This window comes from Dromaius novaehollandiae, chromosome 8 (genome assembly GCF_036370855.1).
Source record: "Dromaius novaehollandiae isolate bDroNov1 chromosome 8, bDroNov1.hap1, whole genome shotgun sequence".
In the NCBI taxonomy this organism is placed as follows: Eukaryota; Metazoa; Chordata; class Aves; order Casuariiformes; family Dromaiidae; genus Dromaius; species Dromaius novaehollandiae.
Genome location: NC_088105.1, coordinates 32168666 through 32194861, shown reverse-complemented (window position 1 = coordinate 32194861; position 26196 = coordinate 32168666). Strand labels below are relative to the sequence as shown.

The window sequence follows — 26196 nt, the reverse complement described above, 5'->3', positions numbered from 1 at the left end:
GGGCGTTGCTCACGGGCCGCGCCGCCGTGCGCATGCGCCTTCCCCTCTCCACGGAGCGGGCGGGCGTCGCGGGCGCCGCGGCACCCCCCCCCCGCCCCCCCCCGCCGCCGCTTCCCACCCTGCCCCTCCCGCCGCGGGAGCCGCGCGCGCCATGGAGGTGAGGGGGCGGCGGGGTGGGCGCGGGGCCTCGGCTCGGTGGGGGCTCCCGCTGCCGTCCTGGGGGGGCGCGGGGTCCTGCCGCGGGGCGTTCTCCTGCCTGCGGACGAGTACGGCAGCCCTTCGGGCTCCTGGTGCTGGACGCGGAGCCCGTCCGGTATCTACTAGTGACAGCTGAGAAGCGATAAAACTACTTTGCGAGGCGGGAGCCCCAAGCCCCTGCCTGAGGGGTACGGGAGTTTCATTTTGTATGGAGTTGGCGATTCCTGGAAGGCTTAAACTGCTGTGTTGCATATATAATATGTATTTTTTTTAATGGAGAATGGATAGATTAGGCTATAAAGTTTTGTGGTTGCTGGCTTCTATTAAGTTTTCTGGAGCAGAAGAAGACTGGACAAAGGAAGGCAAGTGAACGTGTCATTTGACTGTTCACAAGCAGTCTTTTGATATTCCAGTTCTTTTTGTAATTTTTATCTGTCATAAAATAATGAGAATTATGAGTCATTCCTCCCTCGGGAACACTGAAAATCTGGCTAGTTTTAATGTGTGTTTTAGCTCTGCAGTGTCTGTTGGTCCGCCCGGGGTGACCTTCTGAAGCAATTCAAAAGGAGTAGAAGTAAACGCAGGACAGTAACGTGGCCCTGGCAACAGCTCTGCTACTGCTTCAAGAGTTTGTGTGATAGCCAGAAATCAGCCCATTCCTCTGATGCAGTTGGCACTTCTGTGTGAAGCGCCAGGTGGATTTGTTTAAAAATAAACCCCTGGTTAATTTTTTTTCCCCTCATGTTTTTATAAGAGGTGGTCATAAAAGCCCCCCCCCCCCCCAGTTAATGCCACACAACTAGTTCAAAAAGACTGGCATATTTTCTGATAACTTTGAAAGAGTATAGTTTGGCTTTTTTTCAGAACAAAGCTCTTTATGCCTTCTAGGTGCTGGATGGAAGTAAGGCAACAATACACTTGCGAAGCTGAAGATCTTCCACTACAGGTCTAAGGTATTTGTTCTTGCTGTTGGCAAACTTTGAGGAAAAGTAGGTTTGGGTGCCTTGGACACTTGAAAGTCTCTTGAAGTTGAGTATTGTCAGTCATGACATTTTTTTCCCAATATGAATGTTGAATAAGAACTCCTTAGTGCTTTCAAAAATCTCTTTAGTACTGTGAGGAATTTGCTCTTGTGGTTCAATACCTTTCTGGTAACAAGGTGTCAAAACAGATTCAGATTTGATGTGACATCAAATCTGAAAATTCAGTGGGTAAGGGCACTAATAAGGATGTTAATTTTAGAGTTGAAAATACAGAGGAGGGGAAAAAGGAATAAAAATCAGTTTTGCTTCAGACTTTTAAAACACTTTTTACTTAGATTAACCTCTTGAAAGAATGTTGTTTACTAATATGGGAGTATGCTGTGGAGCTGCTTTTCTAGTGGGAAGTGTCATTATCTGATCACTTGTGGGGAGTCGAGTAACAGCAGGAAATGCTTATCTTGTAGCTGTGTTAAATGATAAGTTATCTTCTAAGAAGTTTTTCTCTTTGGCTTACACTTGAAAAGTAGCAAGAGAGCCAGCTGGGGCTAGAGAAGCTGAGTGGCAATGCAGAGAGAGTCTTCTGAGAGTTCTTGATGCCATCAGGTGTGGAAGAGGGTAAGCAGCTTACTGTTTTGTAAGTGGCCCTCAGAACTTACATGCCCTGTATGCTTTCTCAATTTAAAACTGCTCTAGGGATTAGAGAAACTCCAAGTAGTTGAGTCGAAGTACTATTACAAGGATATTTTTTCTTTTAGAATATATACAATCTGGAGTTTAAAGTAATTTTGTAACTGAGTTCCTACTGCAGTGTGACAGAAGCTCTTGAATATGAATTGTCTGCCAGCGGTCAGTAGCATTAAATGTCTTGTTTAGCTGTGCTGCTAAATGTGCAAGGAAGGAAGGAAGATGGTCTCTAACCAGGGTGTATGCCATATTGTCCCAGGCAGGGCTTACCATTTACGTTTGTTTGCTAGCCCGGTGAAATATAACATCCCATTATGTTCACTTATTCATGCAGCTGCTTCAAAGGCATTCCCACTTTATCCTAGACCAAGAAGTTGAAAAAATTACAGTGTATTTTTAAGCAACCTCCAGTTTTGCTTGTTATCCTTGCTGTTAACTCACAGCAGGGTCAGCTCACTTTTTTGTTTGCCTTTGTATCTTTCTAGTGGGGAGGGTAAAATTTCTCTTGCTGTTGTTCTGAATGACAACTGATGCATTCAAAAAAAATATTTCTGTGTGTCTGTAAACATAAACTTCAGCAGAACTGCTGTCTAAAGCATGTGTGCTAAAATGTGCTATTTTCTCCCAACAGGAGGAGGAATTAAGGGAACGCTCAATGCTCTCCACTGTATTAATGTTCTCCCTGTTTCCCCAGTAGTAATCACAGTGAAGTAATAAATTGGGGTGGGAATCTATCTGAAGTAACCCTGTGTTATACTGCAGAGTGAGATCCACCCATTGCTGGAGGGCCTGACTCAGAGCTGTCAGAAACCCCATGCTTAATTTGCAAGGGAAGTGGCTAGCTGAGAGTGCAAAGTGTTAGAATCTGCAACTTGCGTATGCAGAAAAAGATAGGATGACTCTGGTCTTCTAAAAGTATGACAGAAGGAAATCAAAAAGAGAAGTACAGATGGAAGGAAAAAGGTTGCTGTAACCTTTGCATTCTGTAGAGTGAAGGATTTTAGAAGGATAGTGTCAGCTACTGCTCTTTCAGGAAATCAGATCACCCAGATTTCCTGTGGACTTCTGGATGTTCATTTAAAATGCAAATGCTCTTGCATCTTGCTGGGAAGATGTCTGAATGTTTTTAAGTTCTTCTTCCATGCATAATTCAGATTGAGAAATAATACTAGAAATTTTCTTGTAGAGAGGGTAAGAAGCTAGCTTTTACAACTAGGAAAGAATTATGGCAAGCTACTGTAAAAATGAATGACCTGTAAGAATGTTCACTTAAGAAAGAATATTCATTTCAAATTTTAATGCCATACAGAACAAGAGTGTTAAAATAATCAGACTCTGGATTTGACACAGGGCTATCCTAAAGAATCGAGTATTTTTCCCCTTCAAACTGGTGTTCCTCTTGACCTGCAATGTTGTAAACAGAATTAATCACTGTGTGGTCACTTTTACAAAAGTTGTGTTTTTTGGTGAGCTTCCTGCAACTAGCAGGTCTCAGCAGGATTGGCACCTGCTGAGTGACTCCTGTTTCATTAAGAGCCACATGTACATGGTTCAAAGTGCTGCTTGAAAAAGGGAGGGTCCAAGGATGATGTGAGCACCTGAGCTGGGAGGAAGCTGAGACTGAAGTCAGTTTCCATTTTGTTTTTTTGTCCAAAGCTCTGGATGTCTGAAACTTTGAAGTGGCTTAACTTTTTTAGAGTTTTGAGGATACACATTTCTATTTGAAGTCTGAGAGTCATAGGTATGTCATACTTGTGGAATCTAGGGACATACTCATGCCAGTTTCATTGAATCTGTCTGTAGCTGGTTGGACATGTAAACACCGGCTTTGAAAATAAATGTAAATCAAGGGAGAGAAGTTGGATGCTCTTCAGAACATGCACTCTAGTCCGTTGTTGTTCAGTTAGTCAAAAATAGTGTTTTCAAATCTCAGAGAAGCCTCACCAGATATCTCAGTGGGCTTTTATTCAGTCTGAATAAAAAAATCTTTACTGTCCCACAGCTCCTGCAAAAGCAATGTTTCTGTAGCCGCACTTGTTTAGGTACCCCTTCGGTGGTCTGAAATGTCTTGTGCTGACACATTGGCTGTGAGTTTGTTTCCCCTGTCAAGTTCAGGGTTGTGGCTATTCTCTGTGAATCCACAAGGTTTTATTTTAGGGTCATGATTCTCCTCTTCTTGATGTAACAGCTGGTCTTATCTGAACATTGCTGTTGATTGCCACTTGCTAGGAGTGAATTCAGTACTGGCAGTACCTGTTCTCAGTAGAAGATTTCCAGCTGTGGAAGGTGCTTACTCATGCTCCTGGTCTGTCTGAACTTGTTCAGCTGCCATCAAGACCAGTTTCAAGATATGTTTTAACTTGGTCACTTCAGAGACTGTTCTGACTGTAGTTGTAGTGCTCAGTATCTTGATAGCCAATTGATCTAGGGTTGGAGTGTGATTTTTTTTTTTTTTCTTGTCCATGAAGAGTAATTCCTAAACTCATTGCGATTTTCCAGTGTTACAACAATTAGAAGTAATAAACACCAGAAATCCCTCTTTTGTTTTGGCTAGAATGTTGCTCTTCTGCTGCTCTTCAGCGGAAATGAATGGAGCTCTGAGAATCTTGCTATCTTCTGCCTCTGTATTTCTGGGTTATAAAATCTTTAATGCAGGGGCATGCTCTTGCTGTGTGTTCACATGAAGCCCAGTACAACAGGTTCTTCTGACCTTGAGACTCTGGGCACTACCCTAATGTATATAACATTTATATGATTTCTGAATGTAAATGTGATTTTTTTTTTTGTTACTTTTCAGTTACAGAACAACCCTGCTAAGGCAAGACCCAATTTTGAAGGAGATGGTAGTACTCAAAATCTCTGCTTAAACTGCCTTCTTCCACTGAATTCAAACGCACAAACAAGGTATCTGCTTCTTAGAAAAAGGCATCTGTACTGTGTTCTCCAAGTGCTCCCTGGCTATGTGTATGCTTATGTATCTTTTTAAATATGTCCCTGTTTTCCCTTGGGAAAGCACATTCAACTGAAAGGGGCTTGCTTTTGGATAGCTGATTTTGGCATGTTTATGTGCAGAGTGTTAGGAAGCAAGATGAAGGGATTTTTTTAAGATTACGATGCAGTGAAACTTGCGGTAATTGTTCACTTTTCAGTATTTTTGAGTCTTCTTTATAAGTGCTGTTGTTCGTCCTTTTGAAAATAAATGTAGAGGCCACAACAGCAGTAAAGAGAGGCTTCTGTCTGTAACTATCCCCTTCCCACACAAGGCTCTGAATAATGTGCATATTCAATATTGCTTCAGCACTGAATTAAAGTGATGATAAAATGCAGGACTCCAAGACTGCAGTTAAAACAGAAACTTGCTGTCTTTTGCTTGCACTATGGACTTTGCTGGGCTATGTTATCCTGTGGTCAGTAATCCTCACCAGACTGAAAGAGAAGGACAGACCAGAATTTGAACTGTTCCTTGTTTCTTCAGCTTTTGTCAGACTGCTAGGCAGACTGTAGTCCCTTAGAAGAACAATCTGACTCTATTATGGTTGAGAGGGATTTAAGAAGTGCTCTTTATCAAAGGTTTGACTATCCGCTGGAAATAATGCTCACGGAACAACTCTGTGTTGTACTCCCACCTCTCTGTTCTCTAGCCAGACTAGACTGCAAGGTGGGTGGACAAGCTGGTTTGTTGGAAGCGGGGGTTCAACAGGTCAAGCTGTGTTGCATAATGACCTTTAAATGACAGAGGTGAATGTTTCTCTTGGACCTGATGTGTCCATGGACCATTTCCCTCTGGAGCAGTTCATCCCGTCTCTGAGCTTTCCATCTGGCAGGGTGAGCTTCCTGAGAGCCCACAGTGTCCGTGTCACCCAAGATAGTCCTGCAGCATGCAAGACACCTCAGCATTGTATGGATGGTTGAGGGTCACTGTCTTTGAGTGTCAACAGAAACTTTGACATACCACTGTCCTGGTTTATATGTTCATAAAAACCGCACATTTCTGTGAAAGCTTGAAGAATAACTCATCGAGGAGGTAGAATCTCTAAAGCATTTGGCTGGACTAAAGGCACTTTCTTGTAATTCCTGTTGCTAATTAAGCTTGGTACTGGTTCATTATAACAAAGTGAATAATGAGAATGAAGCTGTGATACCTTTAAAGGAAAAGCTCTTTTGACAGGAAGTGAACAACACAGTAACGTGAAATGGCAGACCAGAAGGGTAACAAAAAGTTAATATAGCAAACATTTCATGCCTGATAGCAAATTTGATCCAGACTATAGGTTGGAAACATTAGCTTTTCAGTAACTTAGCTTCTGTATATATGACTAGTGAACTTCCTGATTACCAGGAAGCAGTTCTCTGTAATTTAGGAATTGGCTCAGACTAAAGGGAATTGAAATAACCTAATGAACTATGAAACAACAGACTGTAAATATTGTGGCCAACTGGTAGAGTGCAGGAGATGACTGTGAAGAAGTATGTCAACTGTGCTAAGATGCAGGATTCATCTCCTGTCTTTTTACGTAATTTTTGTTTTCTGTTATAAGCCCTGAATCTGTAATACTTGAAATGCCATAGAACCTGTCTGGGTATGACTTGTTGACTTGCAGAAGCTCAGGTCATTAAAATAACTTGGTTAACACCTTCTGGAAATTAAGCACCTTCTTCAAGCAGAATGACTCTATCTCTAAATAGCTCCATGTTTGTTGTTCTGATCCTCAACTCTGAATAACTTCTAATGCAGATCAGGTTGAACTCAGGGAGATTTGGAGCTTGCTGTCAAAGGCTAGCCTTCTCTTTATGTTAAAATTCAAAACTATATGGGTTTAAGTTTGAGTTAAAAAGAAGCTGTTGCTTCAGAAGTTGGTGGAATGTATGCCTATATATTTCTCAGTGTATTTTAAAGTCACTTGTCTCTTCCATCGTGATGATATCTTAACACATTCTCCTTAAGATTTGAAAATGATGATTTACTGCACTCTTGAATAGATGATTGTGGCTTTGAGTGATGCATTTTAAGTGTTTCAGTGAGCTGTTGTTAGAGTGAAATGGCTTTCAGAATAGCACTTGTCTCAAATTTTAAGATAACTTGTGAGTTCTGAGTGACACTCATAATAGCTAGTACTGACAGATATTGACAAGAAAAATACTCTTTCCTTATACTTTTGTATTTTATGTATCGGTAGGTTGCTGTGTAATATTTTCTGTCTCAGAGTTTCTCCTGTGTTTTAAGAACGCTTTAGAAACAGTGAAAGGCAGAAAAATGTTTAAAAGTTTAAAAAACACACAATACACCAACAACCCTCCCCAGCAATTTTAAAAGCCCCTTTGTTGAAAGAGGATTGCTGGAAAACCTTTTGTTTTTTTAGGGCTTGCTCTTTTTCATTGCCAGTATTTTCATAATTTTACTATCCTGAGGAATTTACTTTCTCTTTTATAGTACCAGATCTTTAAATGTGAGTTTATTTGCAAATCCCACTGCTGTAAATATCTTTACAGTGCTTTGCTATAGCCTTGAAGACTTTGAGCCAAAATTTTTAACTGTTAGGGCCAACTTGGCAGGATGTGACTGGACTTAAGGAAGTGTTCATGTGAGTAGAGTGTGGAATCATTTAACCTTTTCAGGAATATGCTAGCTGTATGAAGTAGCCTGGGCAGAGGAGTATATGCACTGCTTTTAGTTATGCCTTCCATAAGAATAAGTGCCTGTTTTTTCTTATCCTGCCATATTAGCTTGCTTCAGTGAGTTGTTACCTCTGACTAAGGTCTTTTAACATCTGCAGGTGTGTAATGCAGAAAAAATATGTAAAGGCCACAAGCACTGCTTGTTTTGGAACATAACTTATCCACTGATCTGCAGTTTAGGAAGGGGCATCATGGTTCTGTAAGGAATGTTATGCTGGCCTGTTAGAGGTACAGACTGACCTAGATTGCTCCTCTGACCTGTTAACTCTTGTGTTTGCTTTGTCTTGCTGTGTTGTTGGAGAATTCTCATTCCCCACTTTCCTTTTGTTTTGGGAGCTCATTTTCTTAAGCAGAGTGACTTGAAAATATTTCTAAAACAGCAGCATGGCTCTACACATAGGACCCTTGTAAGGACTGAAAATCCTGTCTTGCTTCTGCACATATTGTGTGTTGATGGTAGCTCATGGTGATTTTTGGCAGGGTTACTCCCATGCTTTGGCTTGGTGTGCTGTGTGAGGAAGAGTCATGATAAGAACGTAGTTATTTTCTTTTGGTTTCACGCTTGTTTATCAAACCTTCCCTGTTTTTTTAATTAGCACTCAAATTGTCTTTTTAGGCCTTCTCTGATTTTTGGGGGAGAGATGGCAGCTTGTGATGAAGAGCAGCAGAAAAATCTTTGGGATAGCTTAAGAACATAAACATACAAGCCTGTGTTCATTTTCTCCTAAGTAAAGCAATTGATTGTGCGTTAAAGGCACCTTTATGTTCTGCCACACAGAGATGGTCAGCAGTCAGCCAGTCCCCATAGCAGACAGTGGGAAAAAGAAAAAGAAAAAAAGAACCAGAGCCACAGATCATGTCCCTGGAAAGTTTGAAGGTTGGTGACAATTTTCAGTCTCTTAATTATAATGTTCTGATTTCTTTTTGCTGTTCTCAGTTATTTTAGCTAAACTCTTTAGTTACTCTTTGGCCAACATCATAATTTAACATTATCTGTATTTCTTTATCCCCTGTGTTTTAGTCTTCCTGTTTTCCTTCAGTGAGACTAAACTCATCAGTATAAAACTTCTTAGTGGGGAAGTAGCACTGTCAGGTAGATTGCAAATCAAGATGGTAGCTAAGTTTAAACCTTAACATTTTAGTTATACTTAAAACACTCGCTGTAGGTAGATCTTGTATGGTAGGCATTTTCTGATCAAAGAGAAGTGAAATATTTTCCGTGTGGAAAAAATCAGGCCTGGGTTTTAAATGAAGACAGGGAAGGTGGATGTGATTCTAGCAGTCACTGAGGTATAAAATGCTTGCTGTATGAACAAATTGTATTTTTGCTGCTGGGATGAAATCTAATTTTGCTTAGAACTTGGAAGGGAGGGGGAAAGGTGAAAAATAAGACATAATTAAAGCTGATGCATCCACTCTAATAGTGCATAAATCTATTTCCCATCTTCATTAGCAAGGGAGTTTTTCAGTTGCTGTCATATGAGGGATGCTTATCAGATAAATAGGTTGTCTTGATGTTATTCACTGAAATACTTTGGCTAATGTGTCCTTTGTACTGGATTTCTTTGGCAGACTTGTACAAGCTGACTGCTGAGCTCCTTGGTGAGGGAGCATATGCCAAAGTTCAGGGTGCTGTCAGCCTCCAAACTGGGAAAGAATATGCAGTAAAAGTAAGTATAAAATAACAGCAGTGTCACTTCTGTCTGTAACTTGTCTTCTCCCCTCTCATATCTCAATGAAAATCTGAAAACCTATAATGGAGTGGGTAATAGCAAGAGCTTTTAGAAAATTCTTGATGCTTGAAATAAGCCTGCATTATAACCATTGATCTGTCATCCTAAGTATCATGCCTCTGGAGTGGACTGGGATATCAGCCAAAGATGGAATTCACAAATGGTAAATGACAGTGTGGTGGTTAGATCTCAGGGCTTGCTTTCCTCATGTCCTGACTGGAATGTAGTCCTAGCATTTTTTGTTTTCCCTTATGAAAGAAAAGGAAGAGTCATTATCTAGCATGGTCTACCAAATAATACAAGCTTTTGAGAAAGCTGCTGAGGTCTCAGAGAGCACCAGTTACTGCCACCAGTTCATGGAAAGCAGTCTTTTACTTTTTAGTAGAGGTGAATCTTCTGCAATACCATTATATTGAGTGGTAGGGTCCTTTTACAGACTTGCGGTTATTCTGAGTCCCCAATTAATTATAAGCACAAATAATAGTAATAGGAAGCTTTATGCTTGAATCTGTTGCGAAAGCTACAGGCACAAAGTTCTAAGCCCCTTAAAAAAACTTTGATCCTATGGATGCTGAAATTCTGTATATTCCTTGTAAAATTTCTGAATTTGAAAGTCTAGAATGAAGAGAGAGCTGCTTTATATGTTAGGCGTGTTCAAGCACCAAGTCCCATTTAGTATTTCAAATGGTTGCCCAGTCTTTATAGGAGAACTCTAGCTGTAAAAATGAGAAATTGATACTGAATATAGATGGTAGTATTTGCAGTGATGTCGTGCTTTCAGTTCACACAATGCCATTAAAGGTCAGCCTCTGTGGACATTCCTTGTCCTTGCCCTCTTTCAGTCAGGAGTGTGTGAAGGAAGGTGACTTCTGATGGCAGTGCAGAAGGGCACTGAGATTCCCTATGTGTCATTTTTAATAGGTTATGTTCTAGTACTGGATTTCCGTGAGGTTTGCACTGTGAACCAAATTCTCATTTTGTGGTGGATTTGGTACTATTTTCTTAAATGCTTACAGTGACTAATCTCTTCTTTTTTGATTATTAGATGTTTGATATGACTCAAATTTATTTTTTATAAGAACTCAAAAGGATTTCCTTTTCTGTATCTCACAGTTAAAATGACACAGGAAAAGCCGTGTGGTAACTCATCGTCAGCTGTGGTAATATGTGGGTTTGGTTCCTTTCTTCTCTTCCTTTCCTCACTTCTGTTGTCCTTTGAATGCCTTCTAGAGCTCTGCTGACACCATGCATAACTGACAGATGAGAAATTAAACCAACAAAGGTGGAGTTTTTCCTCTATGGTGGACATGCCTGAGATTCAAGCTCTAGATCATAGTTAACCAAAGCTAGAGCTATGTGCACAGTTCCTGCAGTAATTTTTCAAATATGAACTCTCTTTCCACAGATCATTGAAAAAAATGCTGGGCACAGTCGGAGTCGGGTTTTTCGGGAAATAGAAACACTGTACCAGTGTCAGGGTAACAAGTAAGTGTAGATTCTCATGTTTATTTAACTATCTTGTTTTTCGAAGCCTCTTTCTGACTAGATTAGGACCTCTGCAGTAGTCGTCTTAACACCGGTTGAAATTTAGACTTGTGACCTGTTCAGAACAAGATTTTCTTCTTGTATCTGTGAAATTTAAGGAAATGCTTCCAAAAGTGACATAACTCAAATAGCAGCCAGGTCAGTGTAGCCCAGATTTCTTCGGTTACGTGCAGATTTCAACCAAATGAGGAATTAACATTTTGAGATTCACCCTTGTGATTTCACCATCAGCAAAAACTGACCAGATTACCAGTTACTGTTGAAAGGGACAGTCTTGCGCTTGCTTTCCTTCCTGTGTGATCTGCCCTCCTCTTTGTGTAAGGCTTCCTGCTTTTGCGCTGGAGCTCTTACATCAGCCAAAAACTAATTTGGTTCTCATTTGGATGAGTGTGCTGAACTCATACAACCACAGGATGAAGCGACTTTAAAGCTGCCACTTGTGGCTGAAGGGGGAGTAACCTACGCTGTTCGTGGCACTGTGCTCTGTGATGAGTTTAAGACAATTCTGAAAACATACTTCAGATGTTTATGTTGATCTGTAGCTGTAGAGTATATTCTACACCTCTATCTGTAGTACAGTTGTGCATCTTATATTGAGCATTTGTTACAAATTTTTAGTACAATACTTAAAGACTATTTAAAACCAAGCTTATTTACCAAACTCATGGGCTTAAGTTGTGCTATAGAGATGCAGATATCTTGGTTCTGTGTGTGGTTAAGAGCATATGGTCATCCAGTACGTAACTGATCAAAAACTCAAGCTCCTGTGACCAAATGCAGAATTTAGCTTTTGTGTTTATTATAAGGATAGAAAGGTCTGACTTCTGCGTTTGACATTGTTGTGATGACCTGCGGTGTTTGTGTTGTGCTGCACGCACTGAAGACTGTCTAAACAGGGTTTAGTCTAAAAATGGTAACTAATGTGCTAGTCCTAAAGCTCTGTTGACAGATGTCTGTCTTCTCCAAGCCCTGTGTGTTTTGTCTTGTGACTTCCAGGGAGAAAGAATGCCAATTTAATTGGTTTTTTTGTTCTTGCCTTCAGCACAAATACTCTTCTGTATTATTAAATACAACGTATTATCAGTTATCTTCCTGTCAATTGAACAGTCACAGAACCCTTTTGCAATCCTGTCTGCTGGGGTTTTGGTGTTTAGCCTGTTTCTGCTGCTTAAGTTTCCGTGCGAGTTGGAAATATGTTTTTCAATGCCATAGGCAACCAAAGCAATTTCTTTAATTAGCATTTTTATTTTTGGTTATTTCTGGCACTTTCTATTTATCCACACTGAAACTCTTCATTGCTCTGCTTACACTGTGTACTTGTTTCTTCTACTCCCCCCTCCCCTTTTCTTTTTTTAAAGGAACATTTTGGAGTTAATAGAATTTTTTGAAGATGACACAAGATACTACCTTGTCTTTGAGAAGCTGCGAGGAGGTACTGTACAGTAGCTGTTGCTTTGTTCATTGAGTTGTCTTGGTTCTGCTTTGTGTCACTGTTTTAAAGTAGAAAATGAAGAGCTCAGATATTTTTATGGCAAAGAAGCAGCAAATTAGTAGTTAATGAAGCTTTAAATATGGTTATTCTTGTGAGTTCCTGTGTTTATGAAAAGAAAATATCATACTGATGGGTCTGGTCATGCATTTGTAACCTCTTTTTATATCTAAGCAATGAAAATGTGAGCTCTACTAAGATGGAAGTTTTGGATAACTAGAGGAAGGGAGATGCAATATGGCAGGTATTATGCATGCCCTTAGTACAGCATCTAGATACTGTAGCAGCATCTTCCCTCAAAGTACGGTTGGCTTAGTTTTCTTGAAACTCATAGGGCAGGTATTGCAAAGAGACATCTTGCTTCTGCCTCGGGTTGCTCTAATTGTAAAGCAGTCTGCTTGTGGCTGCTTGAGGGCCAGTCAAGTGAATGTGTGTGGTTGCTGTCTCCAGCATTTAACACTCACATGGAGAATGGGAAGACTGTATCATGCACGTTGTGGGCTTTCTCATGTTTGTCTGCATTGGGTGTAATTAGAGCATTTGTTAATTTCTGTTGCGCCAGGACATGAATTAAGAGTATGACCCACCCTCCAAACAAAAAAGGAGTTTCTCAAAGTATATACTTCTGTGCTCAGAACACCATCTATTTTCACTGTCTAATAAGGTTTTTCAGTAGCAAACCATGTGTGTGAGACGCTCACATTCTTCCAGTACAGGTGAAACAAAGGAGAACTTCTTACGAACAGAAGGACACTGGTTTTCTTGAGTGATTAAAAACTTTTGTTTACCTTCCCTTACTGCGTTGTTTTGTGTGGTTTTTTTCTCCAGCACTGTTGCTTTTCCTTAATGCACAGTCTTCTCTGATAAATTATCCTGCTTGCACTGTATTATAATAGTGGTAGATAGGGATGAATCTGCATTTTTCTCTTTTCTGTTCTCCATGTCCTTCCCCAGTAGTTTACCCTCTTTGAGTGTAGCAGTATGGTTGTCAGTATACCTGTGTGGATAATAGTGCCACACCTTCTTCCCCTTCTTAGCTACTGTTTTTAGTTTTCATCTTGGATTGAGGGACTAAGGCTAGTTTTCTCTCTGAAATGTCAGTGTTCAAGTGTCAGGTGTGTGGGTTTGAATGATTCTCAAAGAAATAATGGGAGCTACAGATCAGGCAAGCTTCTGATGTACCAGAGATTCTGGTGTTGATATGAGCAGTGTGGCTGGCACAAGTGAGAACACTCATCCTAAATGCAAGCCTGACTTTAATAACTGCAGTTTCAAAGATGGATTGTTAGCTAGAATGTTGGGTCATAACTTGGGACTTTCCATTTTCAGCTTTGCCTTCCTGTAGCTGTGGTAACTGAAGGAGCTCTGCTCCCATTTTAGCTGTGATATGTCCACCATGACTTGCAGTCATTTAATAACTTTGCCTGACAGCATTTTGTTACTGAAAGTGTTAAAATCCAGCCTGTTTTAGTGAGCTTGCATGATTTAGGCGTCCCCTCCTCTTTTTTTTTCTCCCAAGTACGCTATGGGAGATACCGTGTCATACTTGCTTTCTGATGAATACTGAAGAGATGGTAAAAACTATGGCAGGAGTGCCCTGTTACTCTGTCTGTAGGACTCCTCTATGTTGGCTTGAACATAAAGTATTTAGAGCATGTTTTCACTGATACTGATAAAATTCTTATCTGAGACAGTTCAGGATATCAGCTCTATTCAGAAACGTGATCTGATTCAGAAACGTGATCTGAAATAAACCTTCAAAACTTGGCATAGCCTGCTGAGTGAAATGAATACTTCAGGTGGCTCAGACTTGTTCCCTGTAAAGTCTGGAAGCTTTTCCATAGGGATGGAAACATTCAAGAAATGTTATTCTTTTCCAGAGGTGTAAAGAACAACTCTACCAGGAAAACCCTTTGAACTCTGTAGGAAATCTGTAGCAAGCTAGAAAGTGTTGTTATCAGCAAGGGAAAACTTGTATATTTGAAATCTGATAAACTGGTCCAAATTGGCCCTCCTCCAGCCATCTAAAACAGTATTGCAAAGCATATGTGAACAGTTTGTTTATCCTTCTCTATGACTGTCTTTCCTGGTGAAGATCTTTCCTTTCTCCTGTTTCAACTGTTGCTGTGGAACAGTGACAGCAGCATTGATGGTACAAGAACAGGACTTGCACGGTAGAGGATGGGAGGTTTCCTTGCACATCTAGAACTCAAGAATAAAGATGAAATCACCAGAGGCCTAAAATGCTTACTGTTTTGGGGGCTAATCGCAAATGGCACTTCTTGGATTACTTCTTGGATTTCTCTGAGTGATTGCTTCAATAAACATACCTTTCTGAGTAAGAAGATAGAGGACAGGAGTAAGCTTATTTAGTGGGGCTGGATCTCTGTGGACAATATTTAATTTTTTTAAATTCTTTGTTAATCTCTTGAGAAGAGCGATAGAGTTAACTTAGAGAAGATAAGAAATCAAACCTCTCTTCATCCTTCCTTAAAGGTATAGCAGTGGGTGCTCCATCTGTAAGGTATCAATCCTTCAGTGTGTTTGTATTTGAATGTCTTTTGTCAGACCTCAGGCAAATTCTGCCCGAGCCTCTCCTTGATGTGAGTGGGAATTGTAGTATGCATTTAAAACTAGAGCTCTTTTTTTTTTTTTTTTTTTTTTTTTCCCTTCTTTCGTGGTATCGAAACAAAAAATGTGCATATTGACTTCCGGTGCAGGTTTTCAATTGGCACATTACACAAAATGACATATGGTTTATTCAGTTGCACAGCAGGCATGGCATTCTGTGATCTGGAGGAGGCTGATTGTCGCTGAAGTGCTGTGTCCATCCTTAGATGAGGTTTGAATTTTACTAGTAGTAGTAGCAAGTCTCCATTCTTTGCAGTGAGTGGAATACAGGCATGTTAGTAGTCAGGTGCCGGGGCAGTATTAAGTGATTGCCTTACATGCTTTACTTAAGCTAGAAAGCTATGATTTGTTTGAAAATTATGCACTACCATGCTTACATATCAAGGCTGCTCATTTGTACCTTATTCTTTGTCATTCCCCTGTGCAGTACACAGGAATTGCATGCTGTGAAAGGCTGTTAAAATCATTTCTCATGTTTTATATGGTTTCGTGGTACTTGGTACTAGTCCTTCATTATTTTCTGAAAGTTATTTTTATGTAAGAACACGAATTGTGAAGCTTCCATTTCTGCCATGTAAATGTGTTAATAAGATTAGGACAGAGTTTTAGTTACAGATGACTTTTCTAAGCGACTTCTCTTTGGCCCTGCTCACACTTAATTCAGTTCTCCCATTACTGCAGATTAGTACTGGCTTTTGTTATCTCTGCATGGACAGAGCCTTTTCTCAGCTCAGGCAGCATTTATATTAAAGGTTATATTTATATATTTCTACTTAATATTTATATTAAAGTCTTTGTTCACCTGCTGCTGTTACAGGTTCAATCTTGGCCCATATACAAAAGCGGAAGCAATTTAATGAACGAGAAGCAAGCAAAGTGGTGAGAGATATTGCCTCTGCTCTGGATTTTCTTCATACAAAAGGTAAGAGAAGGCTCTTTCCATCTTTACTAGTTGATACTGTGTGTTTAAGATATGATGCATATTTTATATGTAAGTATATGTAAGTCAGAAGTCAGCTTTAATTTTGCTAGCGTTTCTATTTCCAGTGAAGCCAGATGACTGATCCAGTCTTTTTCTGTAATACTTTTTGGATAATAATGTGGTAGCCTTAATCATCAGCTGTGTTAAGATGGTATAGCCTTTTGAGAAAATAAAAGTTAAATCGGCAGCCAGGAAGAATTAACATTAGGGTTGAATCTGTTTGCTTGTTCTTGTTACTTAAGCTACCATGTAAAGGTTACTCAAATGGGAGCTGATTTTCCTTCTAATTTCCTCCTCTTTCAGATCTACAGAGATTCTCTTCTGTATTTACCCAGAATTTCTGCTAGTTACAAGACCTCTTTGTTTGCAGGAGCTTCTGCTCTCCAGTGTCAGGGCCTCACTTTTGAGTCAGACACCTACAAGTGAACTCTAGTCCTTGCATGGAGGTGTCGTCATTTCGTTAGGGATCTTCTCAGGTTTAAAAGCAATTCCATTTGTGGAAAGTCCTTTTACTTTGAAATGTATTCCTGCTCCTTTTCCTGCTTGGGAGCACTCTCGTTCTATTTCAAAACATCTGTGTGTGTGTTTTGGTCATTCTGGAGTATGCATGAGTGCAGAATGTGATAGATACCTTTAAATCTTCTCCTATTTCACAGTTATCTGGCTCTGCATAGATTAAGCAGTGTTAGCTAATGTATGCTTTCATTTTGTTATAGTGACTATTCTGAATAGAATGGCATATAATTGGAGGCTATGTTTATTACTAGTTCTTTTTTTATGATGATAAACTTACTCTCTGCTGTCGTCACTTTACTATTTTGATTAGCTAGGTTTTACAGATGGTCAGCAGATCTAGGTTTGCTGTCAATGTTGAGTATTGGCCCACATCAATAAAATGTTTAATTGTAGACTTTAAAGTCACAGGAATACTTGTGTCCTTGTGGAGTGGGAATTAGTGTTTGTACCTTGATAGATTGAGCCTGTTAAAAAGAAAATCATAACAATGCATATACAGTGTTTGTACCTTGATAGATTGAGCCTGTTAAAAAGAAAATCATAACAATGCGTAAGGAATAAATAAAGTGGTAAAGCCGAGGATTCTTGTCATTTGCTGTGACTGTGATTTCAAAAATTAATTTGGATGTGGAAGCAACATTAATTTGGATTAAGATTTTGGTAACCTTAATAGCCTGGCTATGTGACAACTTACAGCTTCAGACTTGCAGAGACTGTATTCTAAATACTTGTGTTCAGAAGATTTTGACTTCGAGTTGTGGAGAGAGTAAGGAACAGGAAGCTGTGGAGAAATGCATATTCAGTGTGTTAGGCTGTAGTAGGTTGCTTAATAGTTGGAAGTCTCAGGAACACAGTTCAAGCAACCTTAACGTCTCAGCTAGTATCTTTCTCTAGTGATCTCTCAACCTTTAGTTTTAATTCCCCTTTTTCCAAACAGAAGGGGAGTGATTCATTTAAACGGCTTCAGAGCAGCAGTCCAGCTTATTTCTTGTCATTTGCTGTGAATTGTTACACTGGGAGCGTTGCTGCAGAATCGACTGCAGCGGCATCCCCTTTGATTTCTTCTTCTCTTTATGGTTCTTCTGTGTGACATTAAAATAATTAGTAAGTTGCATACAGAACACTAAAGTAAACAGAAAATTAAGCAGTTTTATTGAGCAGCTTAACAGTGGTAGTGCTATAGCTAGATGCTTTCAAAAATAAAAATTTGAATGAGGACAACTAATTCTCTTGCCAGTGATAGTTTAAAACTCAGCTAGATGGTAATACCTCCTTACACCCACTTGGGATATGTGTACTTTATTGCTAATAATCCACTGGAGGAGTGTTTAAAGGGAGTTGTTTCCTTTTCTCAGCGCTGTGTGTGACTGCAAAATGAAATAGTGTTATGTAATTGGGCATATGAATTCAAGCTATAGTGTTAAAAAAAAAAAAAGAAAAAAAAAAGGAAAAAAATGCTGTTTCACATTACAAGTCAGACAGCTGTTGGAAGGTTTGTCAGGCTTGCTGTAAATGTTGTCATGGACCGTCTTGATGGATTCCTTCATCGTGTTTACCCTATACATTGTTATGCATGGAAAGCTGCATCATTATGAAAGCTCTCATTCCTTTAGGTCAGTGGAGTGATCAGTTCTGTGTTTTAAGTCATGTCTTGTGGTTTCTGCTGAAGAAAACAGGTTAGAAACTCCCATATCTACAGATTGGTGGGATGCCTTCTTTCTCATAACATGAAATAGTAGTAAATGTGCTTGGAGCATGTTAAAAGCAGAGTGCAGTTAAATTGCAGCAAAGTTGCTCATTTGGTTTGATTTTTTGCTTCTCGTTCACATCTCTCTGCCTTCTCATTAAGTTTGATCTTATTAAATGGAGGATTTCTGGATACTGCATATTAAGGCATTTGAAGGGCTGCTCTGACAATATAGAACCACCTTTGCATGTGAATTGCATAGACAGATACTTTGGTTTTCCGTGTCAGGCTTGCTTATTCTGGCAGCAACTGAATGAAAGAGCCATTTGGTTGTTCTCCTTTTGCCTTTTCTTCTGCATCTCAAACTAAGCCCTTTAATTATTTTTTTGTTTCAGCAGAGAGCACACAACTATATCTCACTGTTAAAGGAATGATATTTCCATCTGAGAACTTGTGGTTTTCTTTGGGGGAGGGTGGCTCAAGTATTTTCTGTACTGGAAGGAGTTCAGCAAAGTGCCAATCAATCTCTCTGGAAAGGACCTTTACTGCAGAGAGAACACAAAAATTCTTTGGCTAAATTGAGTACACAAGTAAGCTTTTCTACAGGTCAGTCATCTCAGTAAGCTGCTTTTAATTAACACAATTAATTTGACATAAGCTAAACAGTTCCAGTGTTAGTAGGTGGTTCTTTGCTTGACTGACTTTCCTGTACATTTAAGGATGATAAAAGCTTAGTAGGATGCAGCGGTGATATTTTATAAATGCACATTGCAAGTCAGTTACCCGCCCTATCATTAGGCAGGCTTTGTATAGCAAATTGGGGCATAAAACATTTCCCAGGTCCCATTCTAATAGAGGGAAGTAACATGAAATAAAACAGAAGAGAATCTTCTCTAATAAGTATTTTTCCTCTTGTTTAGGTATTGCTCACAGAGACCTGAAGCCTGAAAACATCCTATGTGAATCTCCAGAAAAGGTGCTGCTCTGTTCTCTTAACCTTCTGAAGTGTATTTTTTAGCCTGGTTTCCAAAGAGAGTCCTCATGCTCTCAGTTCTTTTCTCGAAAACTTGCAAACCCACTGGCCACCTTCAACTAAATTTAACAGAATTGAAGCCTAGGTGAGACTGAACTCTTCTGTGAGCTGTAAGAATGTGAGCATTTGGCTAGGAGATAAAAAGCCAACTTTCTTAGAGAGGGCAGGGCAATTACAACTTAGCATCTCATCTGTTCTGATGCAGTACCCAGATGGGGAGGTGATGTTTACAGTCCAGCTGATCACCTCATGTACGGTTCCAAAGTTGTCCTGGTGTGTGCTGGCACTTGTCCAGCCAAATAGATAATTAATACAGAAAGGTCAGATGCTGGGGACACGGGAGCAACTGGAGCAGAGGAGGGAGCTGCAAGGAGTGGAACATACCTGTAGGAGATGGTGTTTCACTAGTCCTACTGCTCATAGAATAACTTGTGCTCTCTTTTGGTTTTTTTCACGTGGTGCTCTGACATACATTGCATTAATCCCTGTTCTCTGGACCTCTTAATATTTTTGTCCTTGTTTTCAGGTATCACCAGTAAAAATATGTGACTTTGATCTTGGTAGTGGGGTGAAGCTGAACAGTGCATGTACTCCAATAACTACTCCAGAATTAACCACGCCTGTAAGAGACCTATTGTGACTTCGTGTTTTTTCCTCTTCTACTGTAAAATAATTTTTCTAAACTCCAGAGGGCAGCTTTTAAGGGGCTTACTTGCAACTACACTCAATAGTGGATAGACCATTTTAAGCAGGTGTACTGTCTTAGTTTCTGTGTTGTAGAATGAATATACAAAGACAGAGGAATTTACCATGTTAATTCTCCTATTGACCAGAAAGTAATACACCGATCCTGTTTTTCTCTTAGCCTCCCAAATAAGGAAGCTTTGTGGGTTTTTTTTCTTCCTATGGGCTGAGTTTGAACCTCCATTTTGTGCCTGTCTCCCCATATTTGGGTTTTATTACTGAGACCTGAGGACTACAGGGGAATGCAAGCTCTGAAATCAATGTGTGGCTTTATAATCCATATTAATTTGTGAAACTATAGTGCTGTGCTTCTAGCATTACTGTGAAAGAAAAAGCTGACAATTTTGCAGAAGTCTATTTTCTAAAAATCACTTCCCTTGGTATACTTGTTTACTTTCTGAAAAACTTGACAACTAGTGGATAAAGTTTAAAAAACTGAAATACATAAATGAGTATTTTGACCCTGTATATAGGATCATAGATTCGTATGGAGCAGCTTACCATTCTGCTGAAGAACAGCAAGAACTCTTTCCCCTTCTCTAAGGCCTCTGCAGTCCTCACTCCTGAAATGTGTAGCTAACAATATTTTCTTGTGCAGTAGGCTTACAAAATGTTTCAAAGCTCTTGGCAGCTCCATTTAACTACTGAGGGTTGTGGCAGTTGCGATTTGGCTTAACAAAGTAAGGCCTCCAGTCAAAGCCGGTATTAAACTTCACTAGTTCCTGATGCCCAGTTGTGCTCTTCAGACTACATAGCCTACTGTTAGCAGAGATCAGAATGATAAAAATGTTGAGTCTTGATTCAACCCTTCCTTTGAAAACTTGCTTGAATTTGGTCTCCTAGTGTGGGTCTGCAGAATACATGGCACCCGAAGTGGTTGAAGTCTTCACAGAGGAGGCCACCTTCTATGATAAGCGTTGTGATCTTTGGAGCCTGGGAGTGATTCTGTACATCATGCTCAGTGGTTACCCCCCTTTTGTGGGCAACTGTGGCACAGACTGTGGCTGGGACAGAGGAGAAGTCTGCAGAATTTGCCAGGTGAATGCACAACCTGGGCCTCCTTGGGACTGTGTACTTCACCCTGTGAACTGAGGGTGTGTGAGAGTTGCTATAAAGCCAGCCATGAGGAGCTGCATGTGTAACCCAACTAGTTATCTGGGAAAACAAGCTGTCAGTGAGAAGTGAGGGTGGTGATGTAAAAGTTGTGTGATGATGATATCCCCTTTTAATTTAAGATTTGACAAATACCTCTTTCCCTTCTAAATGTGAGATCTCAGCACTTCCCCCTGAACCCTGTTCTGTGATTCCTGATCTTGTTTATGGTAATCACCACAATTCCTCAGTTAAAAGCTCAGCACTTGGAGAGTCTCCGTGCAGGGCCTGAATTTATCCTTTCTAAAAACTGGGCATGTTGGTTTTGTAGTTGCTGGAGAGAGGGATGTTGTCAGCAGAGGATTTATCACATCCATCTTAGGATGCACTGAATTGCTCTGTGGAACTGCCTGTCGCTCTCCACTGACTCCATGAGGACACTGGATGGTTTTAGCTGTCACATTAGATGGCTAAAATTGGGTGAGAAGGATTCCATCTGAAAAGGTCTAGATCTGTCTGACATGGAGAAGTCTTGTGGTTGCATTCTAGTTGCTATTTAAAATAAAGATTTTTTCTTTCACTAGAACAAGCTCTTTGAGAGCATTCAGGAAGGCAAGTATGAGTTTCCTGACAAGGACTGGTCACATATATCCTCTGATGCCAAAGATCTCATCTCAAAGTTGCTGGTTCGTGATGCCAAAGAACGACTTAGTGCTGCTCAGGTTTTGCAACATTCATGGGTTCAAGGAGTATGTATTCCGCTTTATTTTTTAACAGTTATTTTTCTGAGTCATAAACCAAGCTTTTGCCCCTCTCTAAACATTTAATAGATACATTGCATATTTCAGTGCTCTTATCTTGATTAATTAAATGATATCCAGTGGCATCATTCTTTATGAAACTCTGTGTGGTAAATATTTGGAGGAATCTGTCAAGCTTTAAGTATTTTATTATTGTGTTACTGGTTCATGCATTGAAATAGCTTTCTTGTGGATACCAAGCACTGCGGTGCACAAATTATGTTACTCTTTAATACAGTCATGTAGAATGCTTGTAGTTTCGGTGATAAATGAACGGCAGCATAATCTTCTGCTTTAGTTCCTAGTTTAGGTAAGCACAGATAGACTCTCTGGAGAGCTTTTCAGGCTTTAATATTGTACTTGCAAACTGCTGCAGTGCTGTGGTTATCTTCTTGTGGTGGAGGGGAAGGAGGGATTAAGAAATGTGTCAACAGTGATTTATAAACCCAAGGTGCGGTAGTGTGTATGCAGTATCCATTAGTTGTGAAGATTTGGGGGAGTCACCTGTTTTTTGTAACTTTCTCTTGAGAAAGCTTGGTCCTCAGCTACTACTATGTAACTAACTTTCTTAACTGTCTCTTCTAGCAGGCTCCGGAAAGGGGATTACCTACACCACAAGTTCTTCAGAGGTAATCTTTTAAAATGTCTGTAAACTCAGCCACGAACTGTTACCAGAGGAATGGGGGAGAGATGAAATGTAACAAATCAGGGGGTAAGATCCCTGGGAGAGGAAATTCATAAAAATGGCTGCAATAATCTTCTTAAGAAAGTTATAAATACTAAAGCTCTGTGTGTGTGGGTTTTTTTTGTTTTTGTTTTTTTTTTTTTTTTTCCCTGTGTGATTGTGGGAAAGGCATTGGAGAGGATTCCTGTGGTGTAGTGCTAATCTTAGACTGGAAATAATGATGGTTTTGGCAGTTGGCTGCCCAGGAGGGGAAAAAAGGCATAAAGGCATGTATTATCCAAAGAGACTGCATTCTGATGGGTGAATAATCATCATGGATACACTTGCATCAGAATCCCATTGAAGTTGGCAGTAATTGCAGTATCAATTTAAATGCGAGTAGGGCAAGCTTCATTTAAAGTGATTTGATGGCAGATTCTATATGCCAGAGGGCCTGAGTCAGGTTCTATCTCCATCGCTGCCACTGGTGACTCCAAGTTCTTCCTCCCCTCAATGCATTTCCCTAAGTCAGATGTGCAATTATAATGGGATTGCAGTTTTCTGAAGTAAGACAGCATTGTTCCACACTCCCACTTTTTTAGCATGTACATACTGCAGCATGGCATCTCAGGTGGCTTGCCCGGGTTTACACAGGGAGTCCTTGGCAGAATGAGGAATAGAACTGTGGTTGTTTCCAAAATCCCAGACTGCCTTTGTTTTGTATCGCTGGTTGTTGCATTGAAGAGAGATGCAAATATTAAGTGACAATTTTGCCTGCTGTGTCAGTGCTCCCAAAGGAGGAGTAAAACTGCCTATAAACATATTTATAAAAATATTTGTAGATATATATAAAGCGTGTGTGTGTATACATATATATACAAAAATAAAAAAATATGCTGGTGCAAGGTTCACTTGGGTGAATTGACTTCACATGGGTGTTGTAACTGCTTTCTTCTTTTCCCTTAAAGGAACAGCAGCACAAAAGACCTGACACTTTTTGCTGCTGAGGCTATTGCCCTTAACCGCCAGTTGTCTCAGCATGAGAATGAGCTCAACGCAGAGCAGGAGAACGTTGCCGATGCTGTGTGTTCCATGAAGCTTTCTCCTCCATCCAAGTCCCGCCTCGCCAAGCGCAGAGCAATGACGCAGGCCACCAAAAACAGTGACTTCCAGCCAGTTCCCCATAAAGGCTTTTAAACTTCTTTCACGCTATGGATTGGCAAGATCAGCCTGTTTTCTTGTTTGGATTTTCAGCACTGATCAAAGCTTCTCTGCTTCTGACTCTTGATTTAGAAGCTTGCTCTTATGAAGCATCTCATAACTTTAAGAGGATAACTTTTTATGGGAATGTTTTTTGCCTGTCAAATTTGGTGCATTAAGATAATGTAACTGATCTTTTTAAACTAGAGAAGATGTGTTTGCTGCTGAGTTATCTGAGGTGGTAAATCACTAAGCTTTCCTTATTTTCTTCTTAAAAGAGCACACTTTAAAATGCAAACTTGAAAACATCAGAAAAAATGCATTTCTTGCTTTGCCTGGTAAAGTGTCAAGGCTCCCTACCTATGACTGCTCTCCTTGATGGTAAATCTTAAAAGGTGCTGCTGCTGGGGTCAGCAGCAGGGACTGTTTCCAACCAACAGTGTCCTTCTCTTTTCTTTCTGTAGACTCAGGAAACAATGACAATGACTGGGTGAATCTCTGTTGCCATTGTCTTCATTGGGCTTAAATTGTACGTAAATGATACTGTAAAGGTGCAAGCATTTGTCAGACTTGTAGCAATGGAGGGAACTGGGTTGCTTTGCTTCCCGCCCATAGATGGTTTGTATGTCAGCATGTGGGACAAAAGCTAGAGGAAGGTATTATTTCTTTATTTGACATCTTTTTGTTGTCTTAACTAGAATGTGTGCCATATCATCTCAGTTTTTGTCCAGTGTCCCCTTCTCTTACAGTTACATTCTTAAATCTGATACCACAGTATAACAGATGTGTTTGTTTAGTATCTGTTTTCTCCGTGTTAATGCTATCCTCAGTTATACCTTCCTGCCTTGAAACTCATATCACTCAAGTACTTCTGTATGTATTATCTGGACTTCTTAATGTGAATGGACAGGCTTCAGTGGATTTTGGTGTGAATAATTTAGGATTTCCAAATGCAAAGGTACATTTGTGAATAAATGGTGCTGCAGCTGTGGTGTTCTGCCTCCTGCAGTGATCAGGCCAGATAGCTAGAATTCAGATTCCAGTTTTAGTACTGTGATGCATTGGAGCTCAGGAGTAATTTGAAAAGATACTGTCTGAGTGGCTGAAGACTTTGGATGACCAAAGTGAGGTGTCTGTGGAAAAGGATGTGGATGTTGAGCACTTTCTGAAATGCAAGCTGTGAAAATTGGGCCCCTGAGGTGCCCAACATGATGCACCTTAAACTTGCCAGCCATTTGTGAAGACCTTTGCTGGGACATGGTGTGCAAGGTGGGGAGAGGGAAGAGGCCTCCAGGTGATAGCACAAACCCTCCCGAGCAGCATGAGAAGGAATAAAGTAGCTGATCCAACAAGCAGTTGGAAATTGAGCAGTCAAAGCTGAATGTCTTTGCATGGCCTATTCAGAGCGGTTTTACAGTGTCTTTTAGCAGTGTGCATATGAATATTTTTATACAACATGCTATATTTTGTGATTAATATTAAAGTTCTTATTTAAAGTATTTTATACATTGTACCAGTGAACAGATTATGAAATGTATTTGCCTTTGTTTTTATTAAAATATTTTAAGTTATAGAGTTAATGCATTCAATAATTCTGTGTTTTTTGTTCTTGATGTTTGGTGACTTTGAAAAATCAGGAAATACTTGCTTCTCTCTGTGACACTGGGTTTAAGTCATGCTCTGAAAACTAAGTGTACCTTCCTCTTCTATGGCTATATTCCTTTGCCATTCTCTGGAGCTCTGGTGATCTCAGCGCTCTCAAAGTAAGATATGACTGCACAGAGAAGACTGGAAGGGATCCTGTGATCCTTTTTTGACTGTCATGAGAGGTTGTTTAACCACATCTCATGTTCTTCCCTTTGATTTGTGAATGAAGCAAAAATCCTGCGGCTTGTCCAGGAACAGCGGTGCGACGCAGAATATTCCACTCGGATGGAGCCCTGAAGCCTGTCAGACTCCAGAGCTTCATGTGCCAGCAGTAGTGTGAAACAGGGCCATTAATGGTGCTGCTTCCTCAGAGATGGGATTGAATAGATTTGGTTAACTCTGACTGGTCCTTTGTGGACTCCTCTCTGCAGCTGCTGCTCACTGGTGGAAGAGGTAGGCCCGGAGAGAGCAAGATAGTGGAACAATGACCAAAGTCACTGTCTCTGTGTTCTTGGGTGACCTGTTCTGGACAGCCAGTCCTTTCTTCTCTCTCTCCAAAACCCAGCATGGAAAATGAATGTAATGCATGTGTCTGAGCACAATGAGGAAGAAGCTGGCTTCCTGCCCAGGTTTGTTTTCCCTTTATAAAAGAGGGCTTGGGAAGAGAGGTTAAAACATGCAAAGACTGTTTAGGGATATTCATGCCATTTACCTTAGTTTAGAGGAATTACTCTGTGAATATTCCTGCATCTCTGCGGCTGTGTAGGGAACATAAGATCTGAATTATACTGTTCCATGGTGAGCAAGTACCACTCTGGGCTTGAAGCCTGCTCCTGTGCAAGGGGAGTGCCTCAGCTGTTGGATGAGTACAGGCCAAAGGAGTTGTAGGCAC

At 40.2% G+C, this 26196-nt stretch overlaps 1 protein-coding gene across 6 annotated transcripts; it reads left to right on the top strand.

Annotated features, from left to right (window-relative positions):
• MKNK1 (MAPK interacting serine/threonine kinase 1) lies at positions 1-25237 on the top strand. 6 transcript variants are annotated; one of them, XM_064516170.1, is made up of 15 exons: positions 2-157; positions 1087-1151; positions 1709-1796; positions 4663-4769; positions 8320-8418; positions 9114-9211; positions 10680-10759; positions 12178-12251; positions 15757-15861; positions 19045-19100; positions 19684-19779; positions 20745-20939; positions 21578-21742; positions 22379-22422; positions 23426-25237. In XM_064516170.1, the coding sequence occupies exons 5-15, from the start codon at positions 8322-8324 to the stop codon at positions 23652-23654; spliced, it is 1239 nt and encodes a 412-aa protein (XP_064372240.1). In that variant the 5' UTR covers positions 2-157; positions 1087-1151; positions 1709-1796; positions 4663-4769; positions 8320-8321; the 3' UTR covers positions 23655-25237. The 6 variants fall into 6 exon arrangements, with proteins under 6 accessions (XP_064372242.1, XP_064372240.1, XP_064372239.1 ...); XM_064516172.1 differs by lacking the exon at positions 1709-1796 and having other exon boundaries at positions 1-157; positions 22382-22422; XM_064516169.1 differs by lacking the exon at positions 1709-1796.
• The last annotated feature ends 959 nt before the right edge of the window (positions 25238-26196 follow it).